The sequence below is a fragment of the Corvus brachyrhynchos genome, unplaced genomic scaffold (assembly GCF_000691975.1).
Source record: "Corvus brachyrhynchos isolate BGI_N302 unplaced genomic scaffold, ASM69197v1 scaffold209, whole genome shotgun sequence".
In the NCBI taxonomy this organism is placed as follows: domain Eukaryota; kingdom Metazoa; phylum Chordata; class Aves; order Passeriformes; family Corvidae; genus Corvus; species Corvus brachyrhynchos.
In genome coordinates this window covers 2,776,440-2,788,173 of record NW_008246056.1, presented here as the reverse complement: position 1 = coordinate 2,788,173, position 11,734 = coordinate 2,776,440, and the positions used below count along the sequence as shown (strand labels likewise).

Sequence of the window (11,734 nt, the reverse complement as noted above, 5' to 3'; positions counted from 1 at the left end):
GATGTGATATGAGGAAGTCATTCTTCCCTGTGAGGGTGGGGAGGCCCTGGCACAGGTTGCCCAGAGAAGCTGTGGCTGCCCCAGCCTTGGAGGTGTCCAAGGCCAGGTTGGATGGGGCTCTGACCAAGCTGGGATAGTGGAAGGTGTCCCTGCCCATGGCAGGAGGTTGGAACAAGATGATCTTTAAGATCCCTTCCAACCCAAACCATTCCATGATACATCTGGTTTGGAGTCATCTTTCCAAAGTAAATTTGACTGATATTTAGTCTAAAGCCCATCCTTTTTTATATGTTCTAAATTGGTTGTTTTATTTCTGAAGATTGTGACTTTGAATTTTGGTCTTAGTCTTTCTCGATAGGGTTAAACAGCTTTGATCGATGTGTTCTGTTTGATTCCATTAAAAAAGATGTGGTGCATTTGGTATGCAAGCTAAGTGCTTCATGCCTCAGGTCACAGAAGTAAAGAACTCTTAAATCAATTTGGAAGTTTTGTTACTACAGATTCTCTCATTTACATTCTTGTTAGAGGTTTCTCAAGATTTTTGACACAGTAAGATTTTTTTCTTTGTTTTTGAAGTCAGCTTGCAGTTTGTTAAAAGGTACTTTGCTATGTTTTACTGCCACAGCTGAAAGCAGTGAATGTATTTAAACTGGGCTGTGGCACAGAAGTGACAGTATGGCAGGGTAAGCTCTTGAGTTTGTTCCCTTGCACTCCAAAATAGCTCAGATTTATTTACCTTTGAACTGTGGTACAAGGCCCATCTTTTTCTTGAAAGGCATTTAGGATAGAGTGGGGTGGCTGGCTGTGCGACCTAGCTGAAAAACTGACTGTGAAAGCTGTTTTATGCTCACTATATATCTGTTGAAACTAAGACAACAACTTTTAGTTGTTGAAAGTTGTTGTTCTGTTGAGCTGATGAGAACTGTACTTAATAAAACTTTGATAAGTGAACTTCAAAGCTTTTGCCATTGCATTGACAGAAATTTCATTGTGTTTAGGAAATAAAACACTTTGTTTTCTATCAGTTTTCTGACTTTAGAAGGCTTTGTTTTCTTTTGGAACTGTCACTGCCTTTGCTATGGTTTCTTACTGAAAAATATGAATCTAGAGTCTGTCGTTGCCTGGTAGTAGATGTACTGCTCTAACCTTGTCTGGGTGCATATGCTCAGACTGTCCATGGAGCAATTCAATGCAGGTTACTTCATCTGTTAAGCTTTTTTTATTAAGTTGCTATTTCAATACTGTTCATGGAAACTTCCAGTTCCAGCACTGAGAGTTAAGCTGGAAATACAATACGAATAGTAACTTGTTTCCTCTAAAGGTCAGTATTTTTTATTGCAACACAGATATTGTTATCAGGTTCTGATTTGTGGTTGGGAAATTGTTGCCTTGTTGAAAGGGAATTGGAGAAGTTGCTGTTTGGACTCGTGTTCTTGGTGATGGTTTGCTGTAGATCTGGCAGTCAAAAAATGTGGGTAGATCAAGGCTTAGGCAGAGGTAGTATCTTGCATCAGAACAGCTGATACGACTGAATAAAACAGGCTTTCAGAATTATATGTGTTTGTTTAGCATGCAGTAGAAATAGCAGCAGCTTTCACAATTAAATTGAATCTTTTTTTCTTATTTGCTTAACCCAAGATATTACTTAAAAGCTTTTTGTCTTCTAGCAGGATGATAAAATCCTTTTCAGAAGAACAAATCCTTTCCTTTTCCTCTAATTTCTTCAGGTGTTTAGTCAACAAAACTACTGTAGGAGTGAGAGAATTTTGTACATATTTTAATAAAGGGTGCTTGGAGAACAAAGAATTGAAAAATAATAAGAAAATACTTTCTGAAAGGTAATTACCATGATAACAGTGGAGGATTTCATCAAAGTTTCAGTTGTAGTAGTGTCTTAGATTACTCAAGAAATGGAAGTTTCTCTCAATTTATTTTTCTGTCAAGCCTCAGGGTACCTTGATGTGTCTGGTTAAGCTCATAACTCTCTCTAGCTGCAGAAATCTTAAAGACTGAGCCATATTGTTGATAGGATGTTGAAGAAATTCCTTCATCGGTGTTACTTAGCTGACAAGGATATGCTTTGGGTAATCAAAGGTTATTGCTGATAGCCTGAAGCAGGGTGGCAGCAAGTTTTCCAAGGGAAAGCAGAAAATGTACAAATTGAAACCCTTTGTATTTCTTTTTCATCTATTATATGGAGTCTAAGCTTTTGCATGACTGCTGTAAATGCATCTTAGTTTGTCATAATTATTTAGGGCACTTTCTGCATCCAAAAATAGACCGTGGCAAAACTGGTTAGTTCCAGCATTGTGTTGCTTTAGTGAAACACGAGAAGTGGGCAAACCTATTGGCCTTGTCCTATTGAAGTAGTTTTGGAATGCCCGTGAAAGAATTTGTTATATTAATAATTAACGAAATACATCATAAAATTTGCCTTCTGCTTATTAAGCCCCAGTCTTATGCTTGGTAATCACTATCAGGGGCATATTAAAAGAAAAGTGCCTTGGGCAAGATGAGACCAATGCTCTTGCTCAGTTACATACCTGTGAAGGTAAGAAAGCCAATGAGTGAGTGTTCCTAGAGATCAAAGTGGAAGTGTATGCATATCTTGCAAGGTAAGACATCAAAAGGAGCAGCTACCCTGTCTGTGGAGGCACTTACTTTAAATGAGCTCTAGGTCCCCCAGAGACTGTGTGCTCCTTATCCCCTAGGTGTGCTTCCTTATCTCCCTGACTTTCTGCTAACATCAGCAATATGGAGCCCATTTATTGCAGGGGTGTTTAAAACACCTACTACCCAAACAGAAATAGTCACTCTGAACAGCTGCTAAACCTGCAGCTGGGATTATTTTACTGCTGTGAGCGATTCCCTTGGAGGACAGGACCTGGTGTGCATTTCGAAGTGCTGAACACAGGGCTTTTGTTGCATTCTGAAGGATTTGCTGAGAATCCACTAGCAATATAAGATTTCCAGCCTCAGACAGTGGAAGCTGATCCCCTGTGTAGGATGAGTGAATCAAATTTGGCCACTGTTTGCATTGCCATTGTCCCCTGCCCCCTTCTAACCACATTAAAAAAAACAAAACAAACCACTAAAAAAATTCTACCCCAAAAAAACCCCCCAAACCAACCAAAGCAAGGCCCAAATGAAACACTCTGGATAAAAAATATTTGGACTCTGCAATAGTAGATTCCTGTCACATAGACATTTTTTAAATCTCCTCCTAACTTTGAGCAACAGAATATTTTTCATTTATAGTGCCAGGTGTTTGCTTTACTGGTGTATTTGGCTTAAGATTTTGTGTGTTTAAGAGCTTCCTCAGGATTTTTCTTGTAACCAGTGGTGAATTTATATGCATAAACTTCCCCAGAGCTAGCACTCATAGGTACTGGGACTGTGTATGTGCAAATTATGCAGCAAGATAATTATTTTTATTTATAAAAACCACACAGTGGTTATAGATGTTAGTGCTGGTTGAAATGTTTGGAAACTTCCTGTTTGACGTAGCTGGAAAGAAATTTTGCTCATGGTTCAATGGAATGCTGGAAATAGTGTGTGTCCCCATGCTGGCCACTGATGTGTGGGTTTCACTGTGAACCTCTAGAGCTTATTATTCTGTTTCGTGCCTAGGAGTATTTGCCCCTAAAAATACCCTTGTTGGCTTTCTTTTGAATGGTTCCAGTTCATAAGGGCTGACTTGTTATGAATAAGCTCTGCAAGCTTGGAAAAAGAGTTGACATCAACTCTATCTTCAGGCATTTGAAACTCCTGAAGTATTTGTGGTTATAGTGATTATCATGATATGCTGAAATTACTTAAGAGGAGTTTAGCAATAGCTGAACGTTTGCCACCTTCTGGGCTGCTAACAAATGAAAATACTCTTCTTTTTTCTCTGTGTACCAGAAAAACCTGCAAAGTATGTTTAACACTCTAGGCTTTTATGCTGCTCTATGAATATGCCTTAAAATAAAAGTCTAACAGTTGAGGTAAAGGAGCCTACATAATTTAAGACTCCTTTGTGTTTAGTGCTTTGAAATTGTAGAATAATGAGGTTGTAAACTCTTAGATATTCCCACTAAAGATCCTGTCAGTGACAGTGCTTGGCTCCCTTGGTCTAAAGAAAGCTGCCTGGACTGCCAACTCTAGGATGATCAATGCCTCATCAGAGGGTGCCTTTGTGTTATTTTCTGGATATTACTGAGTCCCTAAATCTTAGATTTGGCAGAGGGTTTGAGGTGACATTGCTGTGCTCATGCCTGAGAGGAAATTATAAAATCAGAAGGAATGCTTTCTTGATTAAGTTAAGTGGAGACCTGATGCCATCTATAATGCCTGTGAGAGATAAATGGGCAAAATAGGATCAACTGAGGTTTATTAGTAGCAAAGCTCAGTATTTTTTGCAGTGGAAAAGAGTTAAAACAGATGGTTACTTCAAATTAGAACAGGTAGTGAGAGTGACACAAAACTATGAATCACAATTTTCACAGAATTAACTGATTGCATCAAAAAAGTGACCATTATAGTGGTATTTTTAAGAAATAAACTCTTGGTTATTTCCTTTTGAAGTGTTTCTGAAAAATGAGGGTAAACAGCAACTGATTTTGATATCCTATAATAAACTATCTCTTTCAGATGGATGTAATGTTGATACTAAAATGAAAATAGGGTATAGTTTTTAAATATCTATTTTTCTTCTTGAAATGGTAAGAAAGTTTGTAATCTTACAATTTACTTTTCTGAAACAAATATTTTATTTGTAGGACATGGAAACTTAGAACGTCATGTCATAATTTCATTCATGTCTTAGTTGTCTGCTGTCTGTTTAACAGGAAATAGCCCAATGCTCAGAATGATCAGAAAGTTATTCTAACTAGCAAAATCACATCTGTTCATGTACTGTACAGGGCTCACTGAGAAATCTGAAAATTGCCGGGCATTATGTAAATGTGGCTCTGACTGAAACCTGAAACAAAGAAGCACAGGATTTTTTTTTGTTTGTGTTGTTCCTGGCCAGTTGCTACAAATAGAAGAATTTTTCATTTTTAATTTGCTCAAATAGTTGTTGTGAAGGGGAAGGGGGAAGTCTTGCAGAATGTTTGCCAGTAACCTCAGAAACTGGAAAAAGGAGTCTTGAATAAACAATGTATAACATAATGCTTTTCAGAGTTCAGGATGTCTTGAGTGTGTTTCTGGGCTTTTCATTTATTGTTTTAACTTATCTACAGTTAATCTGGTAGTTCCTTGGTGACATAAAAGCTGGAATTCTTTTCCCTTTACTTGGCTCTGTGGTCTAAGGACCTTGTGCCTCAAACCTCATCTCCTACAGTGACAAGGCTGCACATTCCTCTTCTCAAAGATTTGTCATTGCAGCGTCCATAACTTAAAATGCAATTTTTTTTAAGAAACCACTAGGTTTTTAAAGTGTTACATGCCAAGTTATATAACTTATGTTCTCTGTCATGAAACACAGAAGAAATGCTGTATTTCCAAAATTCTAGCATTCTTCATAGGGCAAATTTCAGTGTAAAAGGCTTTCTTTGCAATACTAGGTTATTTTCTAGTATTGTAGGCCTAGTTGCTCCTTATGCTGATTCTAAACTGTGATGCTGAGTTCCTTCAGTCCTCCTGGGAGTGTGAGTGAATTATCCGTGGTGTGCATGCAGCTCTTTAAAGGTGGCCTAATGAGATAACAGTGAATGGACCATCATAGGTAAGCTCGGTTCAGTTCTCTGAATACCTGCCTGAAATTTGGCAACTGCTAGATGTTACCATGAGATTAGAGTTTGCTCAGACAATGCAAAATGAAAGAATTAAATGTACCACAAGGCAGCCAGCTCTCATTCAATATTAGCATTTAAAATGCTAATTTAATAGTGAAGATTTATGAAAGGAAATGTTCATGTTACAGACATAAATCCCTGGGCACATAGCTGGAGACACAAATTGATGCTGATATAAGGCTTCAGTAGTTGTGCCAAGCTAACCTGTTTTGAAAATCTGCTTGTCTGTGAACCTACAGATGGAGTAATTTTGAGCAGATGAATGATTTGTCTTTCATTACAAAGACTGTAGAAAGTATTCTTGGAGGTATTTAATTTCCTTAACACTTTGATGACGTAGGTATAACTGCCTGCTCCTCGATCTGCACTTCTCCTGAAAACAGGAGGTTATCTTTCATGCTTTCTTGGTAATAGATGCAATCAGTTGACATGGATGCATTGACTCTCTCTGGTAGCTTCTTATCTTCAGTTCTATTGTGGCTTATGTTTAAATGTGCAGGGGGTATGTGTATGCATTTGTTTACATGATTTAGATGAATCAGTGACTGCTAACTAATGCATTACTTAGATGCTAACTAAATTCCTTTGATCTGTTGAAGTGGATCTAGTCCAAATGAAAAAACGTGCTCAAATGAATTCTTTGAAGCCACTAAGAGAAATGGTTTTGTTATTGATAGTTTTTATTTTATTTTTTTCCCAGATTTAATGAGAAGTCCTAACATCTGTCTGTATTTATTAGTGTAGTCATGTATTCTTCCAGCATTTAATATAGGGATTATTTTCCCTTTTAAGAATATTCCCCTGTATACCATTTTTCTCAAGCAAATGGCTTGCATGTACATCAGCTGACAAAGTTCTGAGTAAATGAACCTAAAAGTTGGATGTTTTTCTGTATGTCAGATGGGAAGCAGGTATGATTCAAATGTAAGAATGACTAGCGTGCTTTGAGTATTTGAATGTTTAATCTACTGCCTTGCTGCTAATCTTCATTTTTCAGTCAGGTGGTTAGGGCAGATAAGAAACTGGCTGTGATATTTAATAGGCTGTGCAAATTCTCTTAACAGAGTCCTTAGGTCTTGTTTAATGTTTACAAAAGCCAGGCTGAGTGACCTTGAATTCAGTGGAAATGTTACTCTGGGAGCAGTGTGTAAGGCTTTTTTTCCTTTCAGACGTTTAGATTTGCTATTCTATGTTGGTGTGTGAAAAGGGAGTGTTAATTATATAGTGGATGTTCATTATATAGTGTGCATTTTGCTCCATGTCCTCATTTTATTGTAGCTTGTACATTGAGCAGCTGTGGGGTTTTTAGTATTTACAATTCTAAGTATGGGAGCTCCACGTCATTGCTGTCAGTATCTTCCCACATTAAATTCTAGAGTATACTTTGGAAATAATTGCTATCTGGTTTGTCAGCAGTGAGTGCATTCTTAAAAACTATTATTATGGTTGATAGAGATGTTGCAATGCTCCTTTGCATGTCTGTGCAGTTTTATTAATCCTGAAAGATTAAACACAGCATAAAATTAAGGTATTAGGTACTTGATAATAAATAATGAAGAGGGGAAGAAATACTCTTATTATTTCTCTTCATTTTCTCCACTATCTAGAACATTACCAAGAAATAATAATGCAGAACAATTGTGGTGACTGCCCATAATTACATTGCAGGCCTAATAAAATATAATAAAGCTTTCACTTTTAAAATTAACAACTATTTTTTACAGGGGAGCTTGTAGCCTTTGTTATATTCTTGCAGTTAGGTTTTATGATTAATTGATTTAAGATTAATGAACCGAATTCCATAATGGATTATTTCCTGCTGTATTATCTTACTCTTAGTTAACAGTATTTGTGTTAATTAGAGATTTATCTTGTTTTCAGAGCTTTCAAGCAGAAATTAAGTATTTGTCTCTTGGTAGGTTGGAAATTACAAGAGGACAGTAAAACGAATTGATGATGGCCACAGACTTTGCAATGATCTTATGAATTGTATTCATGAGCGGGCACGGATAGAGAAGGTCTATGCTCAGCAGCTCACAGAATGGGCTAAAAGGTGGAAGCAGCTTGTGGAGAAAGGTAATGCCTTCTGAGTTTGAACTCTGACAACTTTCTCAAATGGAAAAAAATGTTTCTGTATATCTTTGTTTTGGTAAGTACAAAGTAGAAATATTGTGTGTTTTAGCCTATAATGGAGTCTTTGCAAGAGGCTCAGTAATGTGACAAATGACCAAGCTTTTTTTGATAAAAACCCAACCAAGCAAAGGCCTGCTCTTTTGCAAGTTTGCTTGTTTCTTGCTGAAGCAGATGAATCTTGCCTCCAGGGCTGAGTTATGTTCTAGAGAACTGTCTGTTTCTGGATAATTAACTGTATAGTTTGTAAAGGGATTCTGAATAACAAGGGGGCAGTGATTGTGGGGGAAAGACTAGTAATTAAAGACCTAGACATTGCTCTAAGGAAGGCTAAACTGACACCCATTTAATATATTCTGCAATAGTTTGTCCTTTCATGGTTATTCACCCTTCAAAAAGTACACTGAGAAACTGAAGGCAGTTAATAGAGGAGCTCACATGTGGAACACTGAGAATTGTGGTACAGGGGTAAGGACTCCAGACTAAATGAATATTATTTTTTCTGGCTTAAAAGTTTATAATACTCTAAATTTATATGAAAAGCAATTGTTCCCTTTCTAGGTTTGCATCAACGTTGCTGTTTACAAGTGAATATAAGTCAATAGTTTCAGGTAGTTTCTTGGGAATATAAGTTCCATGTGGGTGATGGTTACTGAGAATGACACTTTTTGTTGTGTTTAGGCCCACAGTATGGAACAGTAGAAAGGGCTTGGTGTGCTTTTATGTCAGAAGCTGAAAAAGTGAGTGAACTACATCTAGAAGTAAAAGGTTCACTGATGAATGAAGATTTTGAAAAAATCAAGAACTGGCAGAAGGAAGCGTTTCATAAGCAAATGATGGGAGGATTTAAGGAAACCAAAGAAGCAGAAGATGGATTTAGGAAAGCTCAGAAACCCTGGGCAAAAAAGCTGAAAGAGGTACAGCAGTAGATTATGTATTAGATATCCTGTGTTATAATATACTAATGTTTCAAATCTCTATAAGGGAGTAAACTCCCTATTCTTTCTGCTGGACCCTCCTTTCTCTTAAAGATCTCTTGCTTTCTGTCCTCTTCTGAAAATAAATATTTTTCTCTTGGTCTCTCCTAATCTTGGTGAGTTCAGTGAAAATCTGGAAAAAGTGGAACTTAAGCTATCATTTTAACAGTATCTGATCTCATGCAATTGAAAATTACAAATTGCTCAAATAAATGAAGGAATAATTGTTTGTGGGTTTTTTCCCCTCTCATGTAACATTATTCTTAAGTAACAGGTTGGTAGAAGAAGGGGAGCAGGTAAACATGGGCATGAGGGAAAAGTGTTCAGTCGGGGACTTTCTGTAAACCTTTTATTGAGTCTGTTCAACACTTCTCTAAGCTGTATGAGTGACCTTTCTTGTATGGTGAAAGAATGCTCCAGTAATTTCCTGATGTTGATTCTTACATGTTGTTCATTCTTTGGCCTAAATGAAAACAATTTCAGCCCCCAAAAAAGAAAAAACATCCTGAAACAAAACCTGACAGTTTCTTCATTGCAACATGATTTTATGGCAAAGATTTTATGATTGCTGTAGACTATCCCAGATGCAAAGACTCAAATCTCCTTTGTAGGTGGAAGCTGCAAAGAAAGCTTACCATGCAGCCTGCAAGGAGGAGAAGCTGGCTATATCCAGAGAAACAAACAGCAAAGCTGATCCAGCTCTGAATCCTGAACAGCTCAAGAAATTACAAGACAAAGTGGAAAAAAGCAAACAAGACGTACTAAAGGTATACTGTATGTTTTTTTTAACCTATAGCTTGGTCTTATTGAAGCTCTTTTTTCTCCTGAATGTGCTGTGAACACCGGTTCACATAGCTCTCTGTCAGTTACAGTCCTGCACCAAAGTTCAGCTTTCTCCCAAGAATGTGTTCTTGCCAAATTTTTCTACTCTGAAGATGAATAATGTATGGCCTCCATTTAAGTACTTTCAGCAGGGAACTAAGCACAGTAGGCCAGCAAACTTCTAGGGCAGAGTTCCACTTGTTTATTAGTGAGGGCTGAGCTATTTCACTTGAGAGTCTGAGAGACAGATGCCTAAAACTTGATGACATCTAAATACATCATCATTCTTGACTGCAGAGTGCATTTTTTTTTTTTAATCAAGCTGCTATAATTCTTTTAGATCAATGCTGTTCTGTTGCACAGTTTGCTTTATCTCTTCAGTGGGCTGCTACTGAGAAGCTTTTAACGTGTGACTCCTCAAGGATGTCCTTATCCTTTGAGAATGCTGTTCTGGGATCTGGAATGTTATGTTCCATCAGTTGGGATCTTTAAGTTCCTGTCTGTGGACTGCTTCTGTAGATCAGTGCAGAGTCTGAGGTTGTATCTGTTAGCTGAGCTCACAGTGTATGCAATTTATGTTCACAAGGATGTACACAACGTTTGGGGTTTTGGTCATAACTCAGTGCACTATGTAAACTACTAAAGGAGAAAAGGCAGCACTTTAAAAGGTCTCCAAATACCTTCAATAACTTGAAAGACTTTCTGCTCTGATCTACTCCGTAGCTCCTTTGGTTTTTATCTTTGGTGTTACATTAACATTTGTCATGATTTCTGACAAAAAGCCAGAGAAGATGCTTGGAGGTTTATTGTAACTGTTTCTGCAGTTTACTTAGAGAACTCTCGTTGTGCCCTAGTGTGGTACAGTGGTCATGGACAGAGATTGCAGCTTGGCAACTTCTGGCCTAAACCTTGGCCATTAGTGCATCGGTAAGTCTGTATTGTAGGGCAGTAATAAAACATATTGCTAACAGTTTGGTTTTGTGCCCCCAGACAAAAGAAAAGTATGAAAAATCACTGAAAGAATTAGATAATGCTACTCCTCAGTATATGGAGAACATGGAGCAGGTATTTGAACAGTGCCAGCAGTTTGAGGAAAAACGGTTGCGTTTCTTCCGAGAGGTGCTCCTGGAAGTTCAGAAACACCTTGACTTGTCCAACGTTGCAAGGTAAAGCTGAACAACTTCAAAATTAATGTTTACTATACTTCTCTGTGAAAAGTAACAAATGCTTCAAATACGTCAGAGTTCAGAGTTCTGATTTGTTTCTAATGTGTTGCTTCAGTTTGAAAGTGTAAGATTAATTCTTTGTTTTGTCTGAGATTAGCACCTATCTCTAACATTTGCCAGAACCAGCAAACCTTCATTCTTGTGGTATTTTATAATGAAATGTGTTCCAATTAGAAAGGATTCAGGGCTTAGAATCAAAAAATGCTGGATCAAAGACTGAGAAAAGAGGGTTTTGGTGTATTATGTGTCTTTCATATTTATTGGAGAACAAACTAGAATTTATTAGTGTAGGACGGCATGAAATTTGTAGTCAATACATTTATTGTTAAAATATTAGAGTTCAGTAATGAAATTACCTTAATCTGGGGATAAATTTAAGATCCATAAGTTAACCATTGCTGAACTCTTGTCCATCTTAATTTCAAAATCTGCTCTTTATACTGTCATATGTATCAAGCGTGTCTTGTACTTTGCTCTTTCTGCATGAGCCCTCACTGTATTCCAAGAAAGCTAAACTTTTGCTAGGGAACTCCAGACACAGGAATACTTGCAGTGAGTGCTGTAACAATAGTGGAATTTTACGTCCCACTTCTAATAGCAGAGATCACATGCACTCTGGTTAGCACTTCAAGTGCAAGGAGAAAAGGAAAAACTGAGTTTGGTTTTAACCCTGAGCAGTGTCCCAAACTGGCTTGCTATGCTGTCACACACATGTTAAGGCTGGAATGAGTGAAGAGGGTGACATAGAGGCAAGAAGGAAAACAGAGCAGGCAATAGATATGGTCAAAACCACTTATTT

At 37.5% G+C, this 11,734-nt stretch overlaps 1 protein-coding gene across 6 annotated transcripts in view; it reads left to right on the top strand.

Annotated features, from left to right (window-relative positions):
- The window catches only part of PACSIN2 (protein kinase C and casein kinase substrate in neurons 2), a 53,270-nt gene that overhangs the window by 30,106 nt on the left and 11,430 nt on the right, over positions 1–11,734 (top strand). For all 6 annotated transcript variants that reach the window (XM_017745776.1, XM_017745775.1, XM_017745778.1 and 3 more), the window contains 4 exons: positions 7,700–7,856; positions 8,592–8,827; positions 9,499–9,654; positions 10,700–10,875. In XM_017745776.1, the coding sequence (XP_017601265.1) occupies positions 7,700–7,856; positions 8,592–8,827; positions 9,499–9,654; positions 10,700–10,875 (725 nt within the window). The remainder of the gene's footprint in view (positions 1–7,699; positions 7,857–8,591; positions 8,828–9,498; positions 9,655–10,699; positions 10,876–11,734) is intronic.